The following is a 27,461-nucleotide window of genomic DNA, read 5'->3' as shown; positions in this document are numbered from 1 at the left end:
CGGGCAGCATCCGTGGGAAGGGTTGAGGCCCGAAACGTTGACTGATCGTTTCCACGGATGCTGCCCGACCTGCCGAGTTCCTCCAACGTGCTGTGAGTGTTGAATTAAAACATGTGGCCACTGGAAGATCCCGCTTTTCCTGGCGAACGGAGCGTAGGTATCGGCGGAACGCTCTCCCAATCTGCGTCGAGTCTCCCGAAACAGTAGATGACTCCTAGAGACTCACAGGTGAAGTGTCGCCTCACCTAGAAGGACTATTTGGAGCCCTGAATGATAGTGAGGAGGAGGTGCAGGGGCAGGTATTACACTTGTACCGCTTACAAAAGGGTAAGAGTCAGGAGGGAGATTAGTGGGGCGGGGGGGGGGGAACGAATGGACAAGGAAGTTGGGAGGGAGCGATCCCTGCGGATAGCAGAAAGTGGGAGGGAAGGAAAGATGTACTTGGTGATAGATTCCAATTGGGATTTACGGAACTGCAGCTCGATTTCGCGCTAGCTCCTCCCACCGATTCACGTACCGGCAAAATTCAAAGTGAACCTGCTGTGTCAATTAGAGCTCATTGCATTTTCTGTCACGTCGCCAGCAACCTCTGGGCAGCGAGGAGATGAGGATGCTGCAGCGAGGCTCAGTCCTGGTTTTATGGGTCTCGTTGGTCGTCACGGCGGCGCTTGGAGAGGTAGGTCAACAATTGTGAATCTTATTGTAGGGGCGGCCAGTGTATCAGGAACGTAATTTATAACTCAGTCCTTCTCCGTAAAAACGGGACTGAAAGGCATTTAAATTCCCGTTTGAATTGTAGCGTGTTTAGTCGGACCCACCGCTCTGGGCAACATTCTTCAAGATGAAAATATGTAATAATTTCGGATCTGCGCTCCGAATAATAAATAATAAGGACACGGATGTATTAAGACGAATTCCCTCTTTCCCCTATACTCTTCCCAGCTAGACGTTCGAGTTTGGCTGTGGTGCCCTCCTGGTTAAATAGTCAGCTAGTGAAATTATCAGCAGAAATTTCACTTGTTCAGCAGACCCCCCTCCCCTTTCGCAGTATGATATTAAAAAACCGCCCGGCCACTGTTTCTGCATCTCGATAGAGGCTTGGAGGGGGTCCCATCGGGATTGGGGTGGTAGTCAGGCTAAAACATGGTTGCCGTCAGCCCCTCGGCTGCCCCTCTCCACGGCCTCCGAACCCGCTCCGGAGTAAGACCTCGTAAACATTAGAAATGCACCTGGTCTGACCTCTGATCGTATCTGAGTGGTTCAGACCAGCCGCGGTCGGTTGGTGTTGCAAAGCTAACACACCGTTTCAAACGTAGGCGTCCATGGCAGGAGACTTGAAATATCGGGGGTAGTTGTGCACGAACTGAAGGGGAGAGGAGGCTTGTATGGTTTTTAATAAAAGAGTGTTGCTGGAGCGAATGGGGAAGGACGATTTCTTGTGAGTTGGGGGAGTGGGTCTCGGCCTGAGGTAGAACGAAGGAGGAAGGAGGGGAATGGAATTTGTTAAAGCATAGACGCTGTTCTGTAAAATTTTATATATGAAAATTAGGAATTGCCTGGAGCGAGAGATAACTGGAAGATAAGATACAGACAAAGCGGGTATATATCTTGGTAATTATTGACGGGCGTGGGGGGGGGGATGCTACATTAATCGAGGTGAGAACTGCTGGAAGTTTTTAAAACTTGTATTACCCATTTTGTAAATTTGCTGTACGAACACGAGCTTGTTCATGTTGCTCATCATAGGCTGTTTTATCTTCCTGGAATGGGGTAGCTGAAATCGGTAGATAAGCGTGATGCATGCGGTTAGGACATGTCAGATGAGACGTATCGAATGTAAACCGACGAATCTTCAAAATGATTGACTTCTCCGGATTTGAATAATTTACTTTCTGAGCAACAGATACTGTATTTATTAGGGGACGTTGCACGCAGCAGGCGGTCACTGAAGGAAAACAACGACAGCCGACACTGGAACCATTAAAACAATAGAAAATGCTGGAAAAATCCAGTAGATCAGGCAACATTTCTGGAGAGAGAAACAGTTAACATTTCAGGTCCAAAAATGTTGACTATTTATAGATCATAGATCATTTACGTCTGACTTGTTGAGTTTTTCCTGAACTTGCTGTGTTTATATTTTAGAGGACATGGGTAATCAATGTTAGTACTAAACTGATTACCTGCTGGTGATCAGTTGATCACAATTGATGAGCAATTGTCTGCATCATCAAACGAATCGTGTAGGTGAGGGATCTCAAACGTGTAGCGAATTCACACAGAGTTCTCTGCATTGAGGATTGTCCGATAGCTACTTATCCCTGGGTAACCCACACTATTTATGTTTTGTAACTTCAAAGCATTAAACTAATTCAAATGAAGACACTGGAGTCAGAAACGTCGGTCTGCTTTTTAGCGAGCGGCACACATCACGTGGTAGCACGGTGACGTATGCCATCAATGTAGTTTTACATGTAATCCATAATAAATTATTTGAAAAGAACAGGAATGCTTAATCAACAAGATACAGTCACTATAAAAAGTATTCACCCAACCCCCCCCCGGAAATGTTCATGTTTTATTGTTTTAGAGCATTGGGTCACAATGGATTTAATTTGGCTTTTTTGACACTGATCAACAGAAAAAGACTCTTGAGTCAAACTAAAAATAGATCTCTTCAAAGAGAACTAAATTAGTTACAAATATAAAACACATAAAATAATTGGGATGGCATTAGTATTCACCCCCTTCAAATCAGTAGTTAGTAGATGCACATCCGGCAGCAACTACAGGCTTAAGTTTGTAAGAATAGGTCTATTAGCTTTGCACATCTGGACACAATACAAAACTGCTCAAGCTCTGTCAGATTGCATGGGGATCGTAAGTGAACAGCCCTTTTCAAATCCAGCCACAAATTCTCAATTGGATTGAAGTCTGGACTCTGACTTGGCCACTCCAGGACATTAACTTTGCTGTTTTTAAGCCACTCATGTGTGGTTTGCCTTTATGCTTGGAGTCATTGTCTTGCTGGAGAACAAATCTCCTCCCAAGTCACAGTTCTCTTGCAGACTGTATCAGGTTTTCCTCTGGGATTTTCCTGCTTTTTGCTGCATTCATTTTACCCCCTACCTTCACAAGCCTTCCAGGGCCTGCTGCAGTGAAGCATCCCCACAGCATGATGCAGCCATCACCATGCTTCACGGTAGGGAGGGTGTGTTTTTGATGATGTGTGGTGTTTGGCTTATGCCAAACATAGCATTTTAAAAAAACTCAATTTTAGTTTCATCAGACCATAGGACCTCCTTCCAGCTGACTTGGGAGTCTCCCACATGCCAGCTGGCAAACTTTAGCTGCGATTTCATATGAGTCTCTTTCAACAGTGGCTTTCTCTTTGCCACTCTCCCATGAAGCTGAGATTGGGGAAGCACCTGGGCAATGGTTGTTGTTATGTGCAGTCACTCCCATCTCAGCCACTGAAGCTTGTAGTTTCTCCAGAACTGTCGTAGGTCTCTTGGTGACCTCCATCACAAGTCCCCTTCTTGCACGGTCACTCAGTTTTTGAGGACGTCCTGCTCTAGGCAGATTTACAGCTGTTCCGTATTCTTTCCATTTCTTGATGATTGACTTAAAATGTACTCCAAGGAATATTCAGTGTCTTGGAAATTTTCTTGTATCCATCTCCTGACTTGTGCTTTTCAATAACCTTTTTGCGGAGTTGTGTGGAGTGTTGTTTTTTGTCTTCATGGTGTAGTTTTTGCCAGGATACTGACTCACCAGCAGTTGGACCTTTCAGATCCACGTGTAATTTTACTACAGTCAGTTGAAACATCTTGACTACATTCCAAAAACAGATCTCCACTTAACTAGTTATGCGACTTCTAAAATCAGTTGGCTGCACCAGTGATGATTTGGTGTGCCATATTAAAGCGGGGGGGGGGGGCTGGGTGGGTGAATACTTACACAATCAATTATTTTGTGTTTTATATTTTTTATTAATTTAGATCACCTTGCAGAGATCTGTTTTCACTTTAACATGGAAAAGTCTTTTTTTTTCTGTTGATTTGAGTCATAAAAGCCAAATAAAATCCACTGTGATTCAATGTTGTGAAACAATAAAACATGAAAACTCCAAGGGGGTGAATACTTTTTATAGGCACAGTATTTACAAGATTACTCAAATATTACTGAAATGTTAAATACATGACACTCCTTCTGCTGAATCAATGGTTGTCTAGCAGAATATGAATTGCCAAGCTAAGCTGTAGTGGGAATTTCAAATGGCAATCTTTTTGTGGATCCTTGCTTATTTCCGAAAGGGTGGTTTACCAGGCCCTTAAAATGCAGCCCTCATTTCCTTTTCAGTAAACTAGAGTCAGGGACCTGCTTGCTGATAGTTACCTTGGTGACATCTTTCAATGACATTGTGATTGTCTGGATCAGAAGATAATATAATCGGAAGGGTTAGTCAAAATTGCAGATGTCTTCATGGGGACTTTCCTGGGAAGAGAGAAGAGGGAGTGATGCTTCTATGAGATTATGCAGAAATTTATTGTTCTTTGAATATGTCTTCAATGTAATCAGCTGTGATTAATTTTGCCTTTAGAGTGTTGTTTTCATTCATTGGCTGCTAGATTTCCCTTCTAGATTCTTGATCTGATAGGATGATGAAAACTGAGAGATTGTACCTGATGTATATTGACTCACAGGCCAAAGGTCCCATTGATGCTCAGCTCAAATTCGCAAAATGAATAGACAGTGCCTAATGTTTAAACCTGCTCTTGATACTTATCATTTGGAAATTAGAAGAACTACACATACTGGAAATATTCAGTGGGTCAGGCAGCTGATGAACTTACTTGACCTGAAATATTAGATCTGTTTTCTTTTTTACAGGTGGTTCCTGACCTTCTGAGTCTTTCCAACATTTTCCTTTTTTACTTTTTCTTAGAAGTTGGCACAACATTGTGGGGCGAAGGGCCTGTATTGTGCTGTACTCTTCTGTATCTCCAGTATGGAGGCACTGGACCGTATGGCCAGGGAACAGGAGGAGAAAGTCTGTAAAAGAGATTGCAGATGTTGGTTTTGATGTAGGACTTTGAGCTGGAACATTGACAAATTCTCTCCTCCTCCCAATGCTGCTTGACCTGCTGAGTACCTTCGGAAGATTGTGCATTTCTCTGGAGGCATTGTATCCTTCTAAGAAAGGCAAAATCTCCACATCTTCAGCTTTACTGTGCTAATTACCTGAACAGGTAGAAATTGGCTTACTGATGGTGGATGACAAATTGGTTTGATCCACACTTAGGTTCACATGCAGCCAGCAGGGAAGGCAAATTGAATGAGGATTTTATACAGGTCTATATATATAAGATTTTTAAAAATTGAATGGGGCTTTAATGTGACCACACTTGAGTTACTGCATGTGGATTTGGTCACAAAAAAAAAACCACATGCCTTGGGATCTGTGCAGCATAGATTTACAGTAACACACATCAAAGTTGCTGGTGAACGCAGCAGGCCAAGCAGCATCTATAGGAAGAGGCGCAGTCGACGTTTCAGGCCGAGACCCTTCGTCAGGACTAACTGAAGGAAGAGTGAGTAAGGGATTTGAAAGCTGGAGGGGGAGGGGGAGATGCAAAATGATAGGAGAAGACAGGAGGGGGAGGGATGGAGCCGAGAGCTGGACAGGTGATAGGCAAAAGGGGATACGAGAGGATCATGGGACAGGAGGTCCGGGAAGAAAGACGGGGGGGGGGTGACCCAGAGGATGGGCAACAGGTATATACAGAGGGACAGAGGGAGAAAAAGGAGAGTGAGAGAAAGAATGTGTGCATAAAAATGAGTAACAGATGGGGTACGAGGGGGAGGTGGGGCCTAGCGGAAGTTAGAGAAGTCAATGTTCATGCCATGAGGGGCCCCACCTCCCCCTCGTACCCCATCTGTTACTCATTTTTATGCACACATTCTTTCTCTCACTCTCCTTTTTCTCCCTCTGTCCCTCTGTATATACCTCTTGCCCATCCTCTATGTCACCCCCCCCCGTCTTTCTTCCCGGACCTCCTGTCCCATGATCCTCTCGTATCCCCTTTTGCCTATCACCTGTCCAGCTCTCGGCTCTATCCCTCCCCCTCCTGTCTTCTCCTATCATTTTGCATCTCCCCCTCCCCCTCCAGCTTTCAAATCCCTTACTCACTCTTCCTTCAGTTAGTCCTGACGAAAGGTCTCGGCCTGAAACGTCGACTGCGCCTCTTCCTATAGATGCTGCTTGTCCTGCTGCGTTCACCAGCAACTTTGATGTGTGTTGCTTGAATTTCCAGCATCTGCAGAATTCCTGTTGTTTGCGTTATAGATTTACAGTAATGTGCCAAAGTTTTAGGCACAGTACTACAGTAATTTTATGTATTTCACTGTACTACTGCCGCAAAATAAAACAAAACCAATTTCATGACATATGTGAGTGATGATAAACTTGATTCTGATATGGATTTCTATTGTGGACTGAAGGGGTGGGGAGGGGGCAATCATAGTTCAAGAAAGAGGAAGAGAGAGGGGAGGAGGCAGAAAGCACCAGAGAGACATTCTGTAATGATCAATAAACCAATTGTTTGGAATCAAATGACCTTGCCTGGTGTCTCAGGGCTGGGTGTGTCTGCACCTGTGCCACCCCCACCCTGGCACTCTGCCACCTGCCCTACACTCTTCGTGTGGCACCCCACCCTCAACATTCCCAACATGTTTTGCTTCTGCCAGATTTGCAAACTCTCTCACCACTCTGTGTTGACAAATACAATACCATGCACCCCAGCTATAAATGTGTGCACAGTACTGTTGATTCCTTAGATGAGGAGGTTGTCCAATGGACAGTCAATCATGTTTGAGTTTAGAAATAAGACTAGTTTCATTGAAACCTTAAGTTTAGAAAGCATGTCAGTGTAGTGTCTGACAGGAATATTTTTCCATCAGGAGAGTCTAGAACAAAGGGGCACATCAAGTACCAAGACATAGGTAAGGAGAACATTATTTACTTAATGATTATGAATCCTGATAATTATGTACCCAAAGAATTGATAAATCTATCAATCTTTGAGTATAGTCAGAACTGACATAGATAGATTTTTGGACTATTAACAAACCAAAGGACATTAAGAAAGGGTGAAAAGTTGACCAATATAATATGAGCCATAATCTCACTGGGCTGTGAAGTGGAGAACCTACTCCTGTCTCTTTTTTTGTTAGTGTTTCCCTACCATCTTGTTGGTGCTGAGAGCATGACGTAAAGCAGAGTTAAAAGGCTTTGAATTCCCTCCTCAGCTAGTCAAGTTCATCGTTGGGAGTCCTCAAACTCTAGGTGGAAGATTTGATAGAGTTTGCAGATGACCACGCCTAATATTACTTTGAAAGACTAGCAATGTTCAATTGGAGTGTAACTACATTTGAAAATATTTAAAAGCATCTGAGATGATTAATTCACCTGGAGAGGTAATTCTACTTTTGATGCAGCAAGAATCCACGAAGTATATCAGTACATGAATCTATCTCAGTGATGTTCATTGAGGGAGAAGTGATGGCTGCAGGTATCTGGTGAGATTTCATCACTCAAGCAATGAGGTCTACTATACCTACCTGAAGGTGCACATGTCACCTTGGTTTATATTCTCATCCAAAAGACATCTCCACTGCTAATCCTGCACTTTCTCAGTAGCATTCCTCGACTCCTCTTTGCGTTGCTACAGGAGGGAGGTACAGGAGCCTGAAGGCACGCACTCAGTGATTCAGGAACAGCTTCTTCCCCTCTGCCATCCGATTTCTAAATGGGCATTGAAACCACGAACACTACCTCACCACTTTTTATTTATTTCTGTTTTTGCACAACTCAGTCTAACTTAGCAATTTAATATACATATATATAAGTACTTACTATAAGTCAGGTGTTTTTCTATATTTGTCATGTATTGCAATGGACTGTAGTCACAAAGTTTACAAATTTCACGACATAATGCCACCAATATTAAACCTGATTCTGATTCTGACACTGATGCCAATTTAGATTATAATTTCTGTTATAAGAACATGCAAAAAGGCTTGAGAGTGTAAGATGATCCCTTTGTAAAGCTGAACCAATGTTTTGCTTTTTTGTTTTAAGATAAAATGATGCCGTTGAAATTTTACGGAGACGCAACTGCCCAGATATGCTCATGGAACAAGGATTTCTCTGAAATGTCACGAGTGATTTAAAAGCAAGCAGGTCTTGTCATGGCTGTACTGAGCACAGCACTAACGTATGCAAACCAGCCCATCCCCAACTCAATTCTGTAGGTCCATTGAAATGGAAATTGAATAAAGTTGTACTGTACTTTATACAATGAATCATCGGCATTGCAGAACCATCCCTGGGGGTATATCTCAGCAGGGCGTTGGGAGTGCGTGGAAGGGTTGGAGGGGCACTCTGGGGTTGTGTCGAGGCGCTGCTGGGGACAGGACCTGGAGCTGTCACAGCTTGAGGAGGGTTAGGTTTCATTCGGCTACATGTTGGCCTCTGTGCAGATGGTTAGGCTTCTCCAGAGCTGGATTTCCAACCTGAGGCTCAGACCAGAGAGAATTAGAGTCAGTAGGGAATTAGAGTGGCTCTGATTCTTCTCATGGTATGAATCATTCTTGCCCCTTTTAGCTCTCAGGCTGAAACTACAGATCCTTTAAATGAATCACTGCAGATATCACCCTTATCTCCAGACGGGCATCACCCTCGTCCTGTGTTTCGGACAGTTGTCATGTTCCACATCATCCTTCTTTGCCGACACTGTAGCCTTCATTCCCGAACAGATACACATTGTTACTACAGACAGTCCAACCCTAACTCCTGGTCACACTCTCACCTCTGTCTGCATACTTGGCCTCAAAACGTCGCACTTGAAGCAATCTCCTTGAGACAAGTGTCATATTGTTCTTGGGCAACGTGTATTTCCCTGCCTCCCAATGACACATCAGCCCAAAACACCCCCACTGTCCCACAAAAGCCACATACCCAATGATGTCAGCCATAGCATTATCCAGATGTCACCCACCCCTTCTGACAACCTTCAGTTCCAATGTCAACATCACTGTTCAAAGTTAAATTTATTATCAAAGTACATGCATGTCACCACATCCAACACTGAGGTTGTTTGTCCTGCGGGCATACTCCGCAAATCTACAGAACAGTAACTGTAAACAGGATCAATAAACAACAAACTGTGCAAATGCAAATATAAATAAATAGCAATAAATAATGAGAGCATGAAATAACAAGATAAAGAGTCTTTAAAGTGAGATAATTTGTTGTGGGAATGCTAGAAATAGAGTGAGTGCAGTTATCTCTGTTTGCTCAAGAGCCTGATTGCTGAGGGGTAGTAACTGTTCTGGAACCTGGTGGTGCGAGTCCTGAGGCTCCTGTACCTTCTACCTGATGGCAGCGGTGAGAAAAGGGCGTGGCCTGGGTGGTGAGGAACTTTGATGAAGGACGCTGCTTTCCTACAACAGCATTTCATGTAGATGTGCTCAATGGCTGGGAGGATTTAACCCGTGATGTACTGGGCCAAATCCACTACCTTCTGTAGGATTTTCCGCTCAAAGGCTTTGGTATTCCCACACCAGGCTGTAAAGCAGCCACTTGGCACACTTTCCATCACCCATCTATCGAAGTTTGTCAAAGTTCTTGATGACATGTTGAATCTCTGCAGACTCCTGAGGACGTAGAGGCACTGTCGTGCTTTCCTTGCAATTACATTTATATGATGGGTCCAAGGCAGGTCCTCTGAGATGGAGTCACCCAGGAACTTAAAGTTACTGACCCTCTCCACCTCTGATCATCTGATAAGTACTGGCTCATGGACCTCTGGTTTCCCTCTCCTGAAGTCTTCGATCAGTTCCTTGGTCTTGCTGAGGTTGTTGTTGTGACACCACTCAGCCAAGTTTTCACTCTCCCTCCTGTATGCTGACTCATCAGCCCCTTTGATTCGGCCCACAGCAGTTTTACCTTTTAACATCATCCTCACCCCCAGGTGCACCGCGACCTTGAACGCTCCTGTTCTTGCCCTCACTTCTCTGCCCCTGTGACCATGCCAGCATCATTCTTGTGTCTTGCCAACTCAGCAGCAACATCACCTCCACCTTCACATGACCTCCAGCCCCCACTCCCATCTTCAAGGTCAGCCTTGTCTACACTCTTCCCCCCATTACAATCTCAGCAATGCCTTGTGTCTTAATCATTAATGTGTATGAAACATGCGTGGGATTAGATGCTGAATTCCTTGGAATCCCACTAGTATCATAAACACACATCACTGATTATCCTTTTCTTGTTCCCACTGACTTCAGATTGAATTTACTCATTTTCCTTGGTTCCCTTGGGGGTTTTATCATTTTAACAGTCCTGACAGCTACCGTTATTTATCCTAACGTTATTTATACATTGCCTTTGTTTTCAACATCACCTTTATTCATGTTCCTGTGATGGTCTTACCTTTCAGTCCAACTAGTGCAGGGGTTCCCAACCATTTTTTTTAAGCCATGGACCCGTACCGTTAACCGAGGGGTCCATGGACTCCAGGAATTAGTGTAATGTCCTCACTGGACGACAGTTCGCCTGAGTTTGTAAGTAGGAGAGTGTCTCTCATTGGGACAGGCAGAGAGGATAGGATGCAAAAACTGTAAAATGTACCTCGGTTAAACAGGCAGATTTAATTAAGGACAGTATGTGGCTGTGCTGATCAGTGGAAGACTTGTTCTACTGAGGCTGCTGACTCTAGTCTCAACCATCTCTTGCAGGCCATGGAAAGTGCCCTTGGGCAATCTGCTATAGGGGGAGAAGTGCAATTTTTAAACTCCAAGGGTTTATTTGCCTTTGTATTCATATTTATTGTTTTTGTTTGTGTTCTTTGTGCTTATTGTGTTACTTTTTAATACTGCATCAGATCCGGAGTAACAATCGTTTTGTCCTCCTTTATACTTGTGTTCTGAAGAATACCAATAAACAGTCTTGAATCTTGAACCTATTTCCAGCACAAGAGATTCTGCAGTTGCTGGAGCTCTTGAGCAACACGCACAAAAAGCTGGAGGAACTGAGTAAGTCGAGCAGTATCTCTGGAGGCAAATATACAGTCAACATTTCGGGCTAAGACCCCTCATTACCCAGAACTCTGACTGTTTGTTTCCCTCCATAAACGCTATCTGATTTGCTGAGTTCCTCCAGCATTTTGTGTGCTTGGGTCTCCTCCGATTTGTGTGCAAATTCCCCTGCTCTGCGGTGCCCTCATTGTATGCTGCACCAGTGTGAGGTTAATTTAGACCATTTAACCTGAACTCTGCTAGACAATACAGAGAACTTTCTTTTTGTTTAGTTTTAACCAACTGTGTGACCTATAACTTGATGGAAATTCTTCCCGTCTACGATTTGCATACCGCTTATTGGTAAAGTACTGTCGATATTGTGGAGAGAAACAGCCAGAGGTGAAACCGTAATAAATTTTACAAACTCTGTTTTTAAGTTAATTTCATCAAGTTTCCAAATGAGACATTTTCCACTGGACCCTTTTCACAATGAACAAATGAGATGGAACTTTTAAGTTCTGTCCGACGCACTGAATTGTGAACAATAAGGTCATTTGGGGCAGCCTTATGATCCATTGTCTTATAATCTTATGATCTGATTTTGTGGTTGCGCCCTCCCTTCCCCCAGCCTTCCTTCTGCACCCCCCACCCCCCCCCGGCCTCAAACTTAAAATCTTGGCAATTGCAGTTCCCTTTTTAGGAACCAGAACATTTGCCCTTGGCGCATTAATAGCTCCTTCATGCCCACCAGAATGGAATATGGTGTTCAGCTCAGGTTTGGTATTGCGGAGGAGCTGAGGGTTTCTGGAAACTGAATAGGTTTGGATTTAGTAGCTGCTTTCTGTAGTGACTTGAAAAGCTGTATCTTTATCCCTGAGAGTGGATGTACTGGATAGTGGGTAATTCTGGAATAACGGCCAATTCTCTCTTTCTCTCACATGTCAGCAACAAAATGGCAAGTCCTGTAAGGAGACTGAATACTATAACCAAGCTGCAGATCGGTGCTGCTCCTTGTGTCCTCCAGGTATGTGTCATCCCTCGCTCCCTGAACACCTGCCATAAAACACGTGGGTCTTTTGTCTCACAGCCTCTTGGTGTCCTAAATCCATACCAATGGAAAGGTTTGTGCTCGGTAACAAATTCATCCAAAACAATGCATGGAGCACTGGAATGAGCACAGCAACCAGTTACAGAACAGAACTCTCTGCACTGTCCCATCAAAGTACGTATAAATCATATAACCTTGAGATTTGTCTGCTGACAGGCAGCCACAAAACAAGAAACCATTTTAAAAAAAAGACCCAATACGCAGAGAGAGAGAAAAAAGACAGACACATACACACACACACACACACACACACTATTACAAAGAGGCAAAGTTTCTATTTTTAATTAATTCATAGAGTATGGATGTCACAAGTATTGTTCACAATGTTCTCCGTTCCTCCTTGCCCCTCAAATGTGGAGGTGTTCAGGGTCAATCACGCTGATAGATCCAGAGTCATATATAGGCCAGACAAGGTGAGAATAGCAGGCTTCAACTTCAAGTTCACTTTATTGTTATTCAACTGTACACATGTACCGCCAAATGAAATAACGTTCCTCCGGACCGAGGTGTGCAACACATAACATATAACACGCTACATATAACTCACACATATAACATATAAAGTAACATTATGACAAATAAATGAACAAATAATAAGGTGCACATAAGGGTTGCCGTATGAGGAATATCTGGCAGCTCTTGTGCTGTATTCCCTGGAGTTCAGAAGAATGAGGAAGGATCTCATAGAAACATTCCAAATGTTAAAAGGCCTGAACAGATTAGATATGGCAAAGTTATTTCCCATGGTAGGGGAGTCTAGGACAAGAGGGCACCACTTCAGGATTGAAGGTCGTCTATTTAGAACAGAGATGCGGAGAAATTACTTCAGTCAGAGAGTGGTAAGTCTGTGGAACTTGTTGCCATGAACGGCTGTGGAGGCCAAGTCATTGGGCATATTTAAGGCAGAGATAGATAGGTTCTTGATTAGCTAGGGCATCAAGGGGTATGGGGAGAGGGCAGGGGAGTGGGGATGACTGGAAGAATTGGATTAGCCCAAGATTGAATGGTGGAGCAGACTCAATTGATTGAATGGCCTACTACTGCTAAGTGATGACATTTAGCCTAGGTGGTGGCAGAGAGTTCAGGAGGCTTATGGCCTTCCCTGCAAGATATAAGGAACTGGGCATGCTTTCAACTATGAACTAATAATTGTGTGACACTAACATTATCATTTCTAGATATATCTAAATTTATCCGAGTTTCAGTTCCCTGTTGCCTGTCTGGGATTTGAACCCATTCTTGTGGATTACTGTTTGAAAACCTTGTCTGCTTGTCCAGTAACTTAATTACCAAGCTAACATGCTCCATATTGGTCTGGATTGTTGAGCTGGGGGAATTTACATTCGAACAATTCAGTGCATTTTAAATTAATAACTGGCTTCAATTATGGAGCCATGAATCTATTAAGTTGCTTCCTCGGGGAAGGAAATTTGCCATTCTTCTCTGGTCTGACTAGAATTAGAATTTATTTAAACCTTACATCCATCCCACGACATGAGGGAGTAAAAATCGTTATGTTAGTAAGATCTTTACAAGTGATTCTTACGCAGTTAAGGTTTAACTGTACACTGAAAAGACCTGGCAAGCTATTCAGTTTAAAGAATTCTCTTGGGATGGATAACACTGGCTGGACGATGTAACCTAAATCACATTTCACATATACATGATCCCCAGCTTCTCCTGTTTAAATTTCCCTCATCCCTGAAGTAAACTACCAAGTAGTTTCACCATTCTTTACTTCCACTACTTCAAAGTTTTGGGACCAGCAATAAGGCTCTCAACAGTATGAGAAGATTGAGAGGGAATGTTTAATCTCCAATTGTTTTCAAAGCTGGTGAACTGGTAACTTGACGCTCTTCGAATAGGATTTCTGGTGACAATAGATTACCTCTATACGTAGAGGATAAAGGGAACGAAGATTGTTTTAGCACAAGCAGCACTTAACCAGACATTGATATCATTAAAAGGAAATTGTACACAGTATGTTGTGTAAAGTAAAACATTAACAGACGTGGGAAGGAGCAGGGACAATGTTTTCGAGTACAGTCCTTCAGTCACGCAGCCTGTACCTGCACGACAGCCTGAATAGACTCCTCTGCACTGTAAATGTGCTGATTGTCTGAGCCCATACTTTTAGAGAAGGGTCTGATCAGTGACTGCAGCACAGATAATCTGATAATCAGCCAACAGGCCCTTTCCACAGCGTCATACCCACTCAATGTCCAAGGTCATGTTGTCATAGAATGTAAGTGTACAGCAACTATTTCCTGATCAGGCTGCAGTTGGTTTCAGACTCATATCCTGAATGTCACTAAGATTAAAGACTTGTTTGCTGATAAAATAAACGGCTAGACAAGCAGTCAAAGTTTCAAAGACCCCTGTTCTTAGTGGGGGAAACTTTATCTATTTGCTTTGAAACTTTTTCTCCTGCCCCACCACACAAAGGCTTCATCCCCACTGCAACGACCTGTTCACTTGGAGTACTCCCTGCTTCTTCTCATAGCATTCTTCAAGCTCAGAATGATTTAATCTTTTTAAACAAAACTTCAGAAGTACATAGAAACATAGAAAACTTACAGCACAATACGGGCCCTGTGGCCCACAAAGCTGTGCCGAACATGTCCATACCTGAGAAATTACCTAGGGTTACCCATAGCCCTCTATTTTTCTGAGCTCCATGTACCTGTCCAGGTGTCTCTTAAAAGACCCTATTGTATCTGCCTCCACCACCGTCGCTGGCAGCCCATTCCACCAATCTCTGTGTAAAAGAAACTTAACCCTGACATCTCCTCTGTACCTACTTCCAAGCACATTAAAACTGTGCCCTTTCATGCTAGCCATTTCAGCCCTGGGAAAAAGCCTCTGACTATCCACACGATCAATACCTCTCATCATCTTATACACCTCTATCAGGTCACCTCTCATCCTCCGTCGCTCCAAGGAGAAAAGGCCAAGTTCACTCAACCTATTCTCATAAGGCATGCTCCCCAATCCAGGCAACATCCTTGTAAATATCCTCTGCACCCTTTCTATAGTTTCCACATCCTTCCTATAGTGAGGCAACCAGAACTGAGCACAGTACTCCAAGTGAGGTCTGACCAGGGTCCTATATAGCTGCAATGTTACCTCTCGGCTCTGAAACTCAATCCCACGATTGATGAAAGCCAATGCACCGTATGCCTTCTTAACCACAGAGTCAACCTGCGTAGCAGCTTTGAGTGTCCTATGGACTCAGACCCCAAGATCCCTCTGATCCTCCACACTGCCAAGAGTCTTACCATTAATACTATATTCTGTCATCATATTTCACCTACAAAAATAAAGTACCTCACACTTATCTGGGTGGAATTTCATCTGCCACTTCTCAGTCCAGTTTTGCATCTTATCAATGTCCCGCTGTAACCTCTGACAGCCCTCCACACTATCCACAACACCTCCAACCTTTGTGTCATCAGCAAATTTACTAACCCATCCCTCCACTTCCTCATCCAGGTCATTTATAAAAATCACGAAGAGTAAGAGTCCCAGTACGGATCCCTGAGGCACTCCACTGGTGACCGACCTCCATGCAGAATATGACCCGTCTACAACCACTCTTTGCCTTCTGTGGGCAAGCCAGTTCTGGATGCACAAAGCAATTTCCCCTTGGATCCCATGCTTCCTTACTTTCTCAATAAGCCTTGCATGGGGTATCTTGTCAAATGCCTTGCTGAAATCCATATACACTACATCTACTGCTCCACCTTCATCAATACGTTTAATCACATCCTTAAAAAAATTCAATCTGGCCCGTAAGGCACAACCTGCCTTTGACAAAGCCATGCTGACTATTCCTAATCATATTATGCCTCTCTAAATGTTCATAAATCCTGCCTCTCAGGATCTTCTCCATCAACTTACCAACCACTGAACTAAGACTCACTGGTCTAACATTTCCTGGGCTATCTCTACTCCCTTTCTTGAATAAGGGAACAACATCCACAACCCTCCAATCCTCCGGAACCTCTCCTATCCCCATTCGTGATTCAAAGATCATCACCAGAGGCTCAGCAATCTCCTCCCTCGCCTCCTACAGTAGCCTGGGGTACATCTCGTTTGGTCCTGGTGACGTATCCAACTTGATGCTTTCCAAAAGCTCCAGCACATCCTCTTTCTTACTGTCTACTCTTTGTTCTGTATGACTTTTCCTTTCTGTCCTTCAACCATCATTGGTCAGTAAAGGCTGTAGAAAGGATGCAAACAACAAAGAACATAGCAAAGCATTGGGACAGGTCCTTCAGCTCACGATGTCTCTGCTGACCAAGACAGCCCTCTAATCCCATCTCCTTGCACGTGGTCTATGTCGTTCCAGTCATGCACCTACCTAAATGACTCAAAGTTTACTATTGTATCTGCTTCCACCATTTTCCAGCAACTTGACACTCTATGTCTGTGTATATATGTAAAAAAAAACATTGTTCTTCCTCTTACCACAGAGCTATGTTTGCTAGTATTTACATTTTCCATCTTGGGAAAAAGACTCTGACCGTCTACCCTATCAATGGCCTTAACTTTATATACTTCCATCTGTTCGCCCCTCGGAATCCAGAGAAAACAATCCATGTTTATCCAAACTCCTCTAATCCAAGTAATGTTCCCAGTGAAGCTCTTTTGCATCCTAACCATAACTCCAAATCCTTCCTGTAATGTGCTGACAAGAACTGCAGACAATACTCCGCATGTAGCTTAATTAAAGCTTTATACGGATTTCCCAACTGCTACAGTCAACACCCTGACTGATGAAGGTAAGTATATCATAGTACCCATGTTGTTTTCAGGGAGCTATCCCAAGATCCTCTGTACATCAAGGCTCCTAAGGGTTTTGACATTTACTCTATACTTTCTCCTTACATTTGACTTCCTAAAGTGCAACATCTCATATCTGTCCATACCTGCCATTTATTTGTTCCATGTTTCCAACCGGTTTATGTCCTGTTGAATCCTTTGATAACCTTCTTCACAATCCTGCCAACGTGCAGAATGCAGAAAAGCATTACTAAAATAGTTCCAGGGATGAGGGTCTCGGAGTAATTGGATGGACCTGAATAGTGAGGGTTGTTCACCTCGGAACGTTGGAGGTCACAAGGGAATCCGACAGAGGTATCTGAAACCAGGTAGGAGCTCTGCTGTCATTGATGACAGAGTTGAGAACCGAGTGCAGAAGAACCAAAGGTAATTTGAGGACAAAGTCTTTTTTTTTCACAATGAATGGTGGGGTTTAGATGGTTAGTTACGGAAACATTTTCACTTGTAGTATTCAAAAGAGATGTGTGAGAAAGTAAAGAATATGCAGTTCTGTAGTGGGAGGACAGAATACGCGTTATCTATGTTGCTTTAACATGGGGCTAATTTTGATCTCCTTCCAGGCTGTGATTCTATGCCCCTCGAGCACTCAGTCCTGATAAGAAATTCATGTCATTCATGTTCCATGCCTGGACTTTGTGTTCACCAGGTGGAAGGCAGCTAGTGCCGGGACTGCAAAGAATTCCGTCAACTGCAGCACGATTTATGAATTAGAAACAGAATAAAACACTGTCAAACGATATTCAGGCAAGAACAGTCCAGCTTAAAAACAGTAAACTCCTTGTACAACACTTAGAATGGTTATTTTGCTGCTGGGTAGATTATTTGAAATTATTTATTAGTCATTGTGTAAAGTTTTGTTTTCTGCCATCTGGTCTAATTTATAGTTCCAATTTTCATTGTGGCCTTTTGCCTCATTTGCTGATCTGCTTTGAGTAAAGCTGTAGTTTCCCCTCCACAGCCCTGAATAATAATCTTATGTATTCATTTAAATGCAGTAGATGTCATGGGCTTCGGTCATCTCGTTTGTAATCTGAGTGCTGGAAATGATTGTGCATCCTGGGAGGTCTTTGTGATGTCAGCCTTATGCTTAATGGTTTGTGCTTTTATAGGTTTTTTTTTAAAACCAAGTGGACAGGAATGTGAATTGCATCAAATTCTCATTGTCTTTATCCCAATTGTTTTGTGCTGTCTGTATTTTTTTTTTCTCTTTCTGACTGGGCAGATTTTAATCAGCACTTGTGCAGTGCGCCTCCTACGCAGGCTCTCATCATTACCATTCTGTTTTCGTTATTAATCGTAAGTGACAGCAAAGGGGGCCAGAGCGAAGGGAGCAGCAGTCAAAGCTGGAGTGAACACAGTGTTGTGTTACTAGAATATCAGTAACTGGACCTCATGCTGCGTCTTGAGGTTCCCGGAAGACCCATATCTATTAAAATAGAAACAATGCCCTCTATAAATTCAGTACCATTCATTCAGAACAGTACAAAGTGCTGGATGATTTCCTGGAATACAAGTCGCGAGGATAGAAAAGTAAAATGAGGCCGTACCGAATGTGGCCATTCAGTCCATTTTAAAAGAGCTATCCAATAAGATCCACTCCGTCGTTCTGCAGATCTGCACAAATAAACATTTGTCCTGGTCCCTTTTAAAGTCCTATTCCACCACATCTTCATTCTAAACTGTAACAACCTACCTTGGGATGGCACGGTAGCGTAGTGGTTGGCACGACACTTTGCCGTACCGCCGACCCGCTGCTGCCTGCAAGGACTTTGCACCTTCTCCCCGTGACCGCGTGGGTTTCCTTCTGGGTTCCCTGGTTTCCTCCCACAGTCCAAAGAAAAACAGGCCAGTAGGTTAATTGGTCATTGTAAAATTGGGGGATGCTGGTGCCGTGGCCAGAAGCAGAAGAGCTTACTCTGTGCTGGATCTTAATACAGAAATCCGCCTGATCCTGGCCCTGCCCCTTACTGCCTGTCTGCACAACCCCTATAACTGCAGCCCTTTATTCTACATTCTGTAATTAGACTTCTGAAATGAAATGATCTGCAAGGCCTCAGCACATGTGACAACCAATAATCTCCATAAATAACAGTAAGTTGCTTCATTATATTTTCTCCCTGGTTCAAGCACCATTCACTCCTCTCCCCAGTTATTGATTGTTCTTCCACTAACTTTACCGCAGAAAGTTCAGGAATACCTCTGGCACATTTCTGCTTAACTTTGTCTACCTGACTCATCATAGTTTCTCAGCCTGCCCACATAACTGAAGCCTATCATTACCAGGGACCATTTCAGTACATCTCTTCTATATCCCTGGCATCCTGAAGTGCACTATACAGAGAGGGACACAATGCTCAAACTGCACCCTCTGTGATTCCTTGTCCACTCATCCCTCCCCACTCATCTCCCTCGAGGTACTCATCCCTGCAAACAGCCGAAGTGCCACACCTGCCCGTATGCCTCCTCCGTTCTGGGCCCTAAGCAGGGACCTTCCAGGTGAGGCAACCTCACCTGTGATGAGGTCGTCTGTCATGTCCGGTGCTCCCGATGCGGCCTCCTCTGCGATGGTGAGACCCTGTCGTAAACTGGGGGTCGGCTCCATCCGGCTCCTTCTCTCCATCCGTTACAAGTGGGACTTCCCGGTGGCCAAACATTTTAATTCTGATTTGCATTCCTGTTTTGACATGTTGGTCCATGGCCTCCCTCCTCTTGTGCCAAGATGGGGCCAGCCTCAGGGTGGAGCAGCAATACCTTGTATTCCGTCCGGGTAGCTTCCAACCGAATGGCATGAATATTGATTCTTCTGGTTTAAAAAAACTCCCCCCCCCTCACTATTTCCTACTCTGATATTTTACCTCTTACCACCTGTCTACCACTTCCCTCAGAGTCCCCTCCTCCAACAGTCTTCTCCTATCAGATTTCCTCTTCTCTAACCTTTGATCTTTCCCACCCACCTAGTTTCAACCTCCCCCACCTTTTTATTCTGGTGTCTTTCCCCTTCCTTCTCAGTCCTGAAGAAGGTTCTTGGCCTGGAACGCCGACTGCATATTAATTTCCATAGATGCTACCTGAGCGGCTGAGTTCCCCCAGCATTTTGTGTGTGTAACCAGTGATTATTTTTTCAATATTCAGCCTGATTTCCTTACTGTTATGCTCTAAGCCTCAAGAACGTCCTTTTTATTAATCTTCTCAATTTGTCTGGCTACTTTCAAATAAGAACAGAAAATGTTGAAGCAACACACATAAAAGTTGCTGGTGAACGCAGCAGGCCAGGCAGCATCTCTAGGAAGAGGTGCAGTCGACGTTTCAGGCCGAGACCCTTTCTTTTTAAAGAAAGGGGCTTCCCTTCCTTCACTATCAACTCTGCTCTTAAACGCATCTCCCCCATTTCATGTACATCTGCTCTCACTCCATCCTCCCGCCACCCCACTAGGAATAGGGTTCCCCTGGTCCTCACCTACCACCCCACCAGCCTCCGGTTCCAACATATTATTCTCTGTAACTTCCGCCACCTCCAACGGGATCCCACCACTAAGCACATCTTTCCTTTCCCCCTCCCCTGCATTCCGCAGGGATCGCTCCCTACGCAACTCCCTTGTCCATTTGTCCCCCCCATCCCTCCCCACTGATCTCCCTCCTGGCACTTATCCGTGTAAGCGGAACAAGTGCTACACATGCCCTTACACTTCCTCCCTTACCACCATTCAGGGCCCCAAACAGTCCTTTCAGGTGAGGCAACACTTCACCTGTGAGTCGGCTGGGGTGATATACTGCGTCCGGTGCTCCCGATGTGGCCTTTTATATATTGGCGAGACCCGACGCAGACTGGGAGACTGCTTTGCTGAACACCTACGCTCTGTCCGCCAGAGAAAGCAGGATCTCCCAGTGGCCACACATTTTAATTCCACATCCCATTCTCATTCTGACATGTCTATCCACGGCCTCCTCTACTGTAAAGATGAAGCCACACTCAGGTTGGAGGAACAACACCTTATATTCCGTCTGGGTAGGCTCCAACCTGATGGCATGAACATCGACTTCTCTAACTTCCGCTAATGCCCCACCTCCCCCTCGTACCCCATCTGTTACTTATTTTTATACACACATTCTTTCTCTCACTCTCCTTTTTCTCCCTCTGTCCCTCTGAATATACCCCTTGCCCATCCTCTGGGTTCTCCCCCCCCCCCCCAGTCTTTCTTCCCGGACCTCCTGTCCCATGATCCTCTCGTATCCCTTTTGCCTATCACCTGTCCAGCTCTCGGCTCCATCCCTCCCCGTCCTGTCTTCTCCTATCATTTTGGATCTCCCCCTCCCCCTCCAGCTTTCAAATCCCTTACTCACTCTTCCTTCAGTTAGTCCTGACGAAGGGTCTCGGCCTGAAACGTCGACTGCACCTCTTCCTAGAGATGCTGCCTGGCCTGCTGCGTTCACCAGCAACTTTTATGTGTGTTGCTTGAACTTCCAGCATTTGCAGAATTCCTGTTGTTTGCAAGAAAATGTTGAAGTTATCTTGAGGATCAGGTCACATGTGGAGAGAGAAACTTGTGTATTTAATATTTCAGGAAAATTTGAGTAATATTGTAAATATTTTGATTAAGCTTTCTTTGTTGTTTAGCTAATGAATTGCCGGTTAAATGTAAAAGCAGGTAAATGACCTAGATCATTAGGTCACCATGTCCTGCTTAAAGTAAACATAAGATTAAGCTCTCATTCAAATGATGCAAACACGAGGAATTCCGCAGATGCTGGAAATTCAAGCAACACACATCAAAATTGCTGGTGAACGCAGCAGGCCAGGCAGCATCTCTAGGAAGAGGTACATTCGACGTTTCGGGCCGAGACCCTTCGTCAGGACTAACTGAAGGAAGATCTAGTAAGAGATTTGAAAGTGGAAGGGGGAAGAGGGAGATCCAAAATGATAGGAGAAGACAGGAGGGGGAGGGATGGAGCCAAGAGCTGGACAGGTGATTGGCAAAAGGGATATGAGAGGATCATCGGACAGGAGGCCCAGGAAGAAAGAAAAGGGGGAGGGGGGAAAACCCAGAGGATGGGCAAGGAGTATAGTGAGAGGGACAGAGGGAGAAAAAGGAGAGAGAGCGAAACAGTGTGTGTATATAAATAAATAACAGATGGGGTACGAGGGGGAGGTTGGGCATTAGCGGAAATTTGAGAAGTCAATGTTCATGCCATCAGGTTGGAGGCTACCCAGACGGAATATAAGGTGTTGTTCCTCCAACCTGAGTGTGGCTTCATCTGTACAGTAGAGGAGGCTGTGGATAGACATATCAGAATGGGAATGGGACGTGGAATTAAAACATGTGGCCACTGGGAGATCCTGCTTTCTCTGGCGGACAGAGCGTAGGTGTTCAGCGAAATGATCTCCCAGTCTATATGGCCTTCTATATATTGGCAAGACCCGACGCAGACTGGGAGATCACTTCGCTGAACACCTACGCTCTGTCCGCCAGAGAAAGCAGGATCTCCCAGTGGCCACACATTTTAATTCCACGTCCCATTCCCACTCTTTTATGTCTATCTACGGCCTCCTCTACTGTAAAGATGAAGCCACACTCAGGTTGGAGGAACAACACCTTATATTCCGTCTGGGTAGCCTCCAAACTGATGGCATGAACATTGACTTCTCAAACTTCTGCTAATGCCCCACCTCCCCCTCATACCCCATCTGTTATTTATTTATATACACACATTCTTTCTCTCACTCTCCTTTTTCTCCCTCTGTCCCTCTCACTATACCCCTTGCCCATCCTCTGGGTTTTTCCACCCCCCCTTTTTCTTTCTTCCTGGGCCTCCTGTCCGATGATCCTCTCATATTCCTTTTGCCAACCACCTGTCCAGCTCTTGGCTCCATCCCTCCCCCTCCTGTCTTCTCCTATCATTTTGGATCTCCCCCTCCCCCTCCCACTTTCAAATCTCTTACTAACTCTTCCTTCAGTTAGTCCTGATGAAGGGTCTCAGCCTGAAATGTCGACTGTACCTCTTCCTAGAGATGCTGCCTGGCCTGTTGCATTCACCAGCAACTTTGATGTGTGTTGCTCATTCAAGTGAGTTTGAACGGTATTTTGAAGATACTGAACTGAGGCCTGCCGATATCTGTAGGGCAGCATATCTGAGAAAGCTTCTGGTATGTTAATCAGGCAGTTTCTTGTGAAATGATGCTTGGTTTTAAGCTGGAAGAAAGTTCAAAGAACTTCAGGAAAGTTGCAAGCATTTGGCATTTGTGAGTATAAAGAACCACAATCTACACTGTGCGCATTAAGGTTATTGCATGAACTTCAAGTGGGAGACAACATAGAACATAGAAATCTACAGCACATTACAGGCCCTTCGGCCCACAATGTTGTGCTGACCATGTAACCTACTCTAGAAACTGCCTAGAATTTCCCTAGTGCATAGCCCTCTATTTTTCTAAGCTCCATGTACCTATGTAAGAAGCTCTTAAAAGACCCTATTGTATCTGCCTCTACCACCGTCACCAACAGTGCATTCCACACACCCATCACTCTCTGTGTGAGAAACTTCCCCTTGATATCCCCTCGGTACCTATGTAAAAGCACTTTAAAACTTGTGTAGCCATTTCAGCCGTGGGAAAAAGCCTCTGGCTATCCACATGATCAATGCCTCTCATCATCTTATACACCTCTATCAGGTCACCTCTCGTCCTCCATCGCTCCAAGGAGAAAAGGCCGAGTTCACTCAACCTATTCTCATAAGGCATGCCCCCCAATCCAGGCAACATCCTTGTAAATCTCCTCTGCACTCTCTCTACAGTATCCACATCCTTCCTGTGGTGAGGTGACCAGAACTGAACACAGTACTCCAAGTAGGGTCTGACTAAGGTCTTATATAGCTGTAACTTTACCTCATGGCTCTTGAACTCAATCCCGTGGTTGATGAATGCCAACACACCATACACCTTCTGAACAACAGTCAACCTGCGCAGCAGCTTTGGACACGGACCCCAAGATCTCTCAGATCCTCCACACGTTTGTATTATATTCTTTCTTCAAATTGGACCTACCAGAATGAACCACTTGACACTTATCTGGGTTGAAGTCCATCTGCCACTTCTCAGCCCCGTTCTGCATCCTATCGATGTCCCGCTGTAACCTCTGACACCCCTCCAGACTGTCCACAACACCCCCGCCAAAAAGCAACTTGTAAAATGAAATGCAAAGACCAAAGCCCAGCTGGATGAATCGAAGGCCAAAAAGAAAGCAGTCAATGGATGAATGAAAACAGAGGATTCAACAGGTGATGTCGTGGATGAGGAAACCAAGTTGGATCATAAAGGGAGAGTGAACTAAATACACCTTCCCAAGATCAAGATGCACATCCTAGAAAGAAGAGAAATGAAAAAAGAGGAAGGAGGATGACATGAGTGCTATGAAAATGAAAGAGGGTAAACAAGTTTGAATTTCTTGAGAAATTAGCAAATTCACTCACAAGAAACTAGAAGGAAAGTGAAAGTGAGAAAAAGAAAAGCAAGGTGAAAAGGAGAGCAGCAAGGATCGAAGAGCCAGGGAGAGAAGGGGTTAGAAAGTTGTCCAGAGCTGTCAAAACCACTTCCTGCAGTCTCAGAATCTCCCATCCACTACATAATGTACTGGTTGGGCACAGGAGTACATTCAGCCAGAGACTCATTCCACCGAGATGCAACACAGAGCGTCATAGGAAGTCATTCCTGCCTGTGGCTGTCAAACTTTACAACTCCTCCCTTGGAGGGTCAGACACCCTAAGCCAATAGGCTGGTCCTGGACTTATTTCATAATTTACTGGCATAATTTACATATTACTATTTAACTATTTATGGTTCTATTACTATTTATTATTTATGGAGCAACTGTAATGAAAACCAATTTCCCCCGGGATCAATAAAGTATGACTATGACTATAAGAATCAACTCCTATAACCACTACAGAGGAGGCCCCAGAACCTCAGATTGTGTCACAGCCACGTCTCACCTGCCAACCAGGCTTACTTCCCTTCACGGCAGAGATGTAGTGTACTGAGCATATATGTTGAGATGCATTCTATATGTTGGAGTTTATAGCTAAGCAGGAAGGAGTGTTGTGTATTTAATATTTCAGTAACATGTAAGTATATTGTTTGATTAAGCATTGCGGGTTATATGGATAGATAGACACACTTTATTGATCCTGAGGGAAACTGGGTTTCGTTACAGTTGCACCAAGAATAGAATATAAATATAGCAATATAAAACCATAAATAATTAAATAATAATATGTAAATTATGCCAGATGGAAATAAGTCCAGGACCAGCCTATTGGCTCAGGGTCTCTGACCCTCCAAGGGAGGAGTTGTAAAGTTCGATGGCCACAGGCAGGAATGACTTCCTATGACGCTCAGGTGTTGCATCTCGGTGGAATGAGTCTCTGGCTGAATGTACTCCTGTGCCCAACCAGTACATTATGTAGTGGATGGGAGACATTGTCCAAGATGGCATGCAACGTGGACAGCATCCTCTTTTCAGACACCACCGTGAGAGAGTCCAGTTCCATCCCCACAACATCACTGGCCTTACGAATGAGTTTGTTGATTCTGTTGGTGTCTGCTACCCTCAGCCTGCTGCCCCAGCACACAACAGCAAACATGATAGCACTGGCCACCACAGACTCGTAGAACATCCTCAGCATCATCCAACAGATGTAAAAGGACCTCAGTCTCCTCAGGAAATAGAGATGGCTCTGACCCTTATTGTAGACAGCCTCAGTGTTCTTTGACCAGTCCAGTTTATTGTCAATTCGTATCCCCAGGTAATTGTAATCCTCCACCATGTCCACACTGACCCCCTGGATGGAAACAGGGGTCACCGGTACCTTAGCTCTCCTCAGGTCTACCACCAGCTCCTTAGTCTCTTTCACATTAAGCTGCAGATAATTCTGCTCACACCACGTGACAAAGTTTCCTACCGTAGCCCTGTACTCAGCCTCATCTCCCTTGCTGATGCATCCAACTATGGCAGAGTCATCCGAAAACTTCTGAAGATGACAAGACTCTGTGCAGTATTTGAAGTCCGAGGTGTAAATGGTGAAGAGAAAGGGAGACAAGACAGTCCCCTGTGGAGCCCCAGTGCTGCTGATCACCTAAAGGAAAAAAAAAACGAACTAAGACCCAATATCCTGGACCCCTGTCTTTTTCTTGCAATTGTTTTTTGTTTTGGAGTTACAAATTGTAACAGAAACAGTTACTGTTTCAGAACCTGGAAAAATGTGGTATAAAAAGGAGATTAAAATATGAAGAGGAGAGAGGAATAAAACTAAGTAATGAAGATGTGAGATACAAGGGTAGAATGGCTAATTAATTCTAAAAACAGATACTCTGTAATCAGACAGAATCTGGGGAAAAGGGAACCGAATTAACATTTCACATCTGTGAACTTTCAACCTCACCGACCTTCGACCTTCTCCGTAGCCCCACCACACCCCACGCCCCTCACAACCTTTCTCCGCAATATACAGCATTTCCACATTTTGCATTATTTTACAACATCTGCAATATTTTACTTACGGGCTGTTAAATTCAGTGTTACATCCAAAAGGATGTGATGTACCTAATTTGAAACTTGGGTGCTGTCTTTTGAGCTTATCTTAAGCTATATTGGAACTGTCAAAGGCAGAGATCTCAGACTGAACTGGCTCGAAGAATTAAAATAAAAGATCATTGTGGTATGAATTGAGTTTTATTTAACATCTTTAGAGCTGCTTGTATTGTGTGGTGATGAAAGATCTGAAATGGCAACGGTTTATTCATTTCCATTGATGCTGCCTGACCTGCTGAGTTCCTCCAGCATTTTGTGCGTATTGTTCATTTATTTTCAATGTCCCTCTAATTATCTTTCTCATTACACTGTTGCATTTTATAATCTGCTTTATTTTCTACTAAGCCTTTTTGTCTTTTATGTGGTCACTCAGTATTTTCACATCGAGAGAGCTCTGACTGTAGGGCATCTTTCCTTGTCTCCTCATTGAACATGTTTGTTCCCTTTATGTGAACAATTGTGCCATAACTTGCCAGTGTTTGATTCCATTCCAAATTGGAGAGATCTCCCAAAATCTGATTTGATTTGACTTGACACAGACCGCAAGTTCATATTGTCTGCTGGTCTTGATTTCAGGGAAATATCGAAAGTTAATCTGCACATCTGAACGCGACACAGTCTGTATTGACTGCCAACGAAGCACATTCAAGGAGGAATGGAGTAATTCATATGAGTGCACACGCTGTGTGGGAAAGTGCACTGATCGTAAGTCTTTCTTATGTGTGAGTACAGAACAGTGTAAACTCAGAGACTTAGATACAGTAGCAAGACTGATCAATGATGAGCAGGCAATGTTACAGGAATATTGTCAGATTCAGAACCATTTCTGAAATCCTCCTACT

At 44.1% G+C, this 27,461-nt stretch overlaps 1 protein-coding gene across 1 annotated transcript in view; it reads left to right on the top strand.

Moving 5' to 3' along the window:
- Positions 1–559: 559 nt before the first annotated feature.
- The window catches only part of LOC134337826 (tumor necrosis factor receptor superfamily member 1B-like), a 38,322-nt gene continuing 11,420 nt past the window's right edge, over positions 560–27,461 (top strand). The window contains exons 1-3 of the mRNA XM_063033117.1: positions 560–676; positions 12,031–12,109; positions 27,196–27,324. Of these exons, the coding sequence (XP_062889187.1) occupies positions 605–676; positions 12,031–12,109; positions 27,196–27,324 (280 nt within the window). The 5' untranslated portion in view covers positions 560–604. The remainder of the gene's footprint in view (positions 677–12,030; positions 12,110–27,195; positions 27,325–27,461) is intronic.

This window comes from Mobula hypostoma, chromosome 25 (genome assembly GCF_963921235.1).
Source record: "Mobula hypostoma chromosome 25, sMobHyp1.1, whole genome shotgun sequence".
In the NCBI taxonomy this organism is placed as follows: Eukaryota; Metazoa; Chordata; class Chondrichthyes; order Myliobatiformes; family Myliobatidae; genus Mobula; species Mobula hypostoma.
Note: the sequence above shows the minus strand (reverse complement) of the source record. Positions and strands in the feature narration are given on the sequence as shown.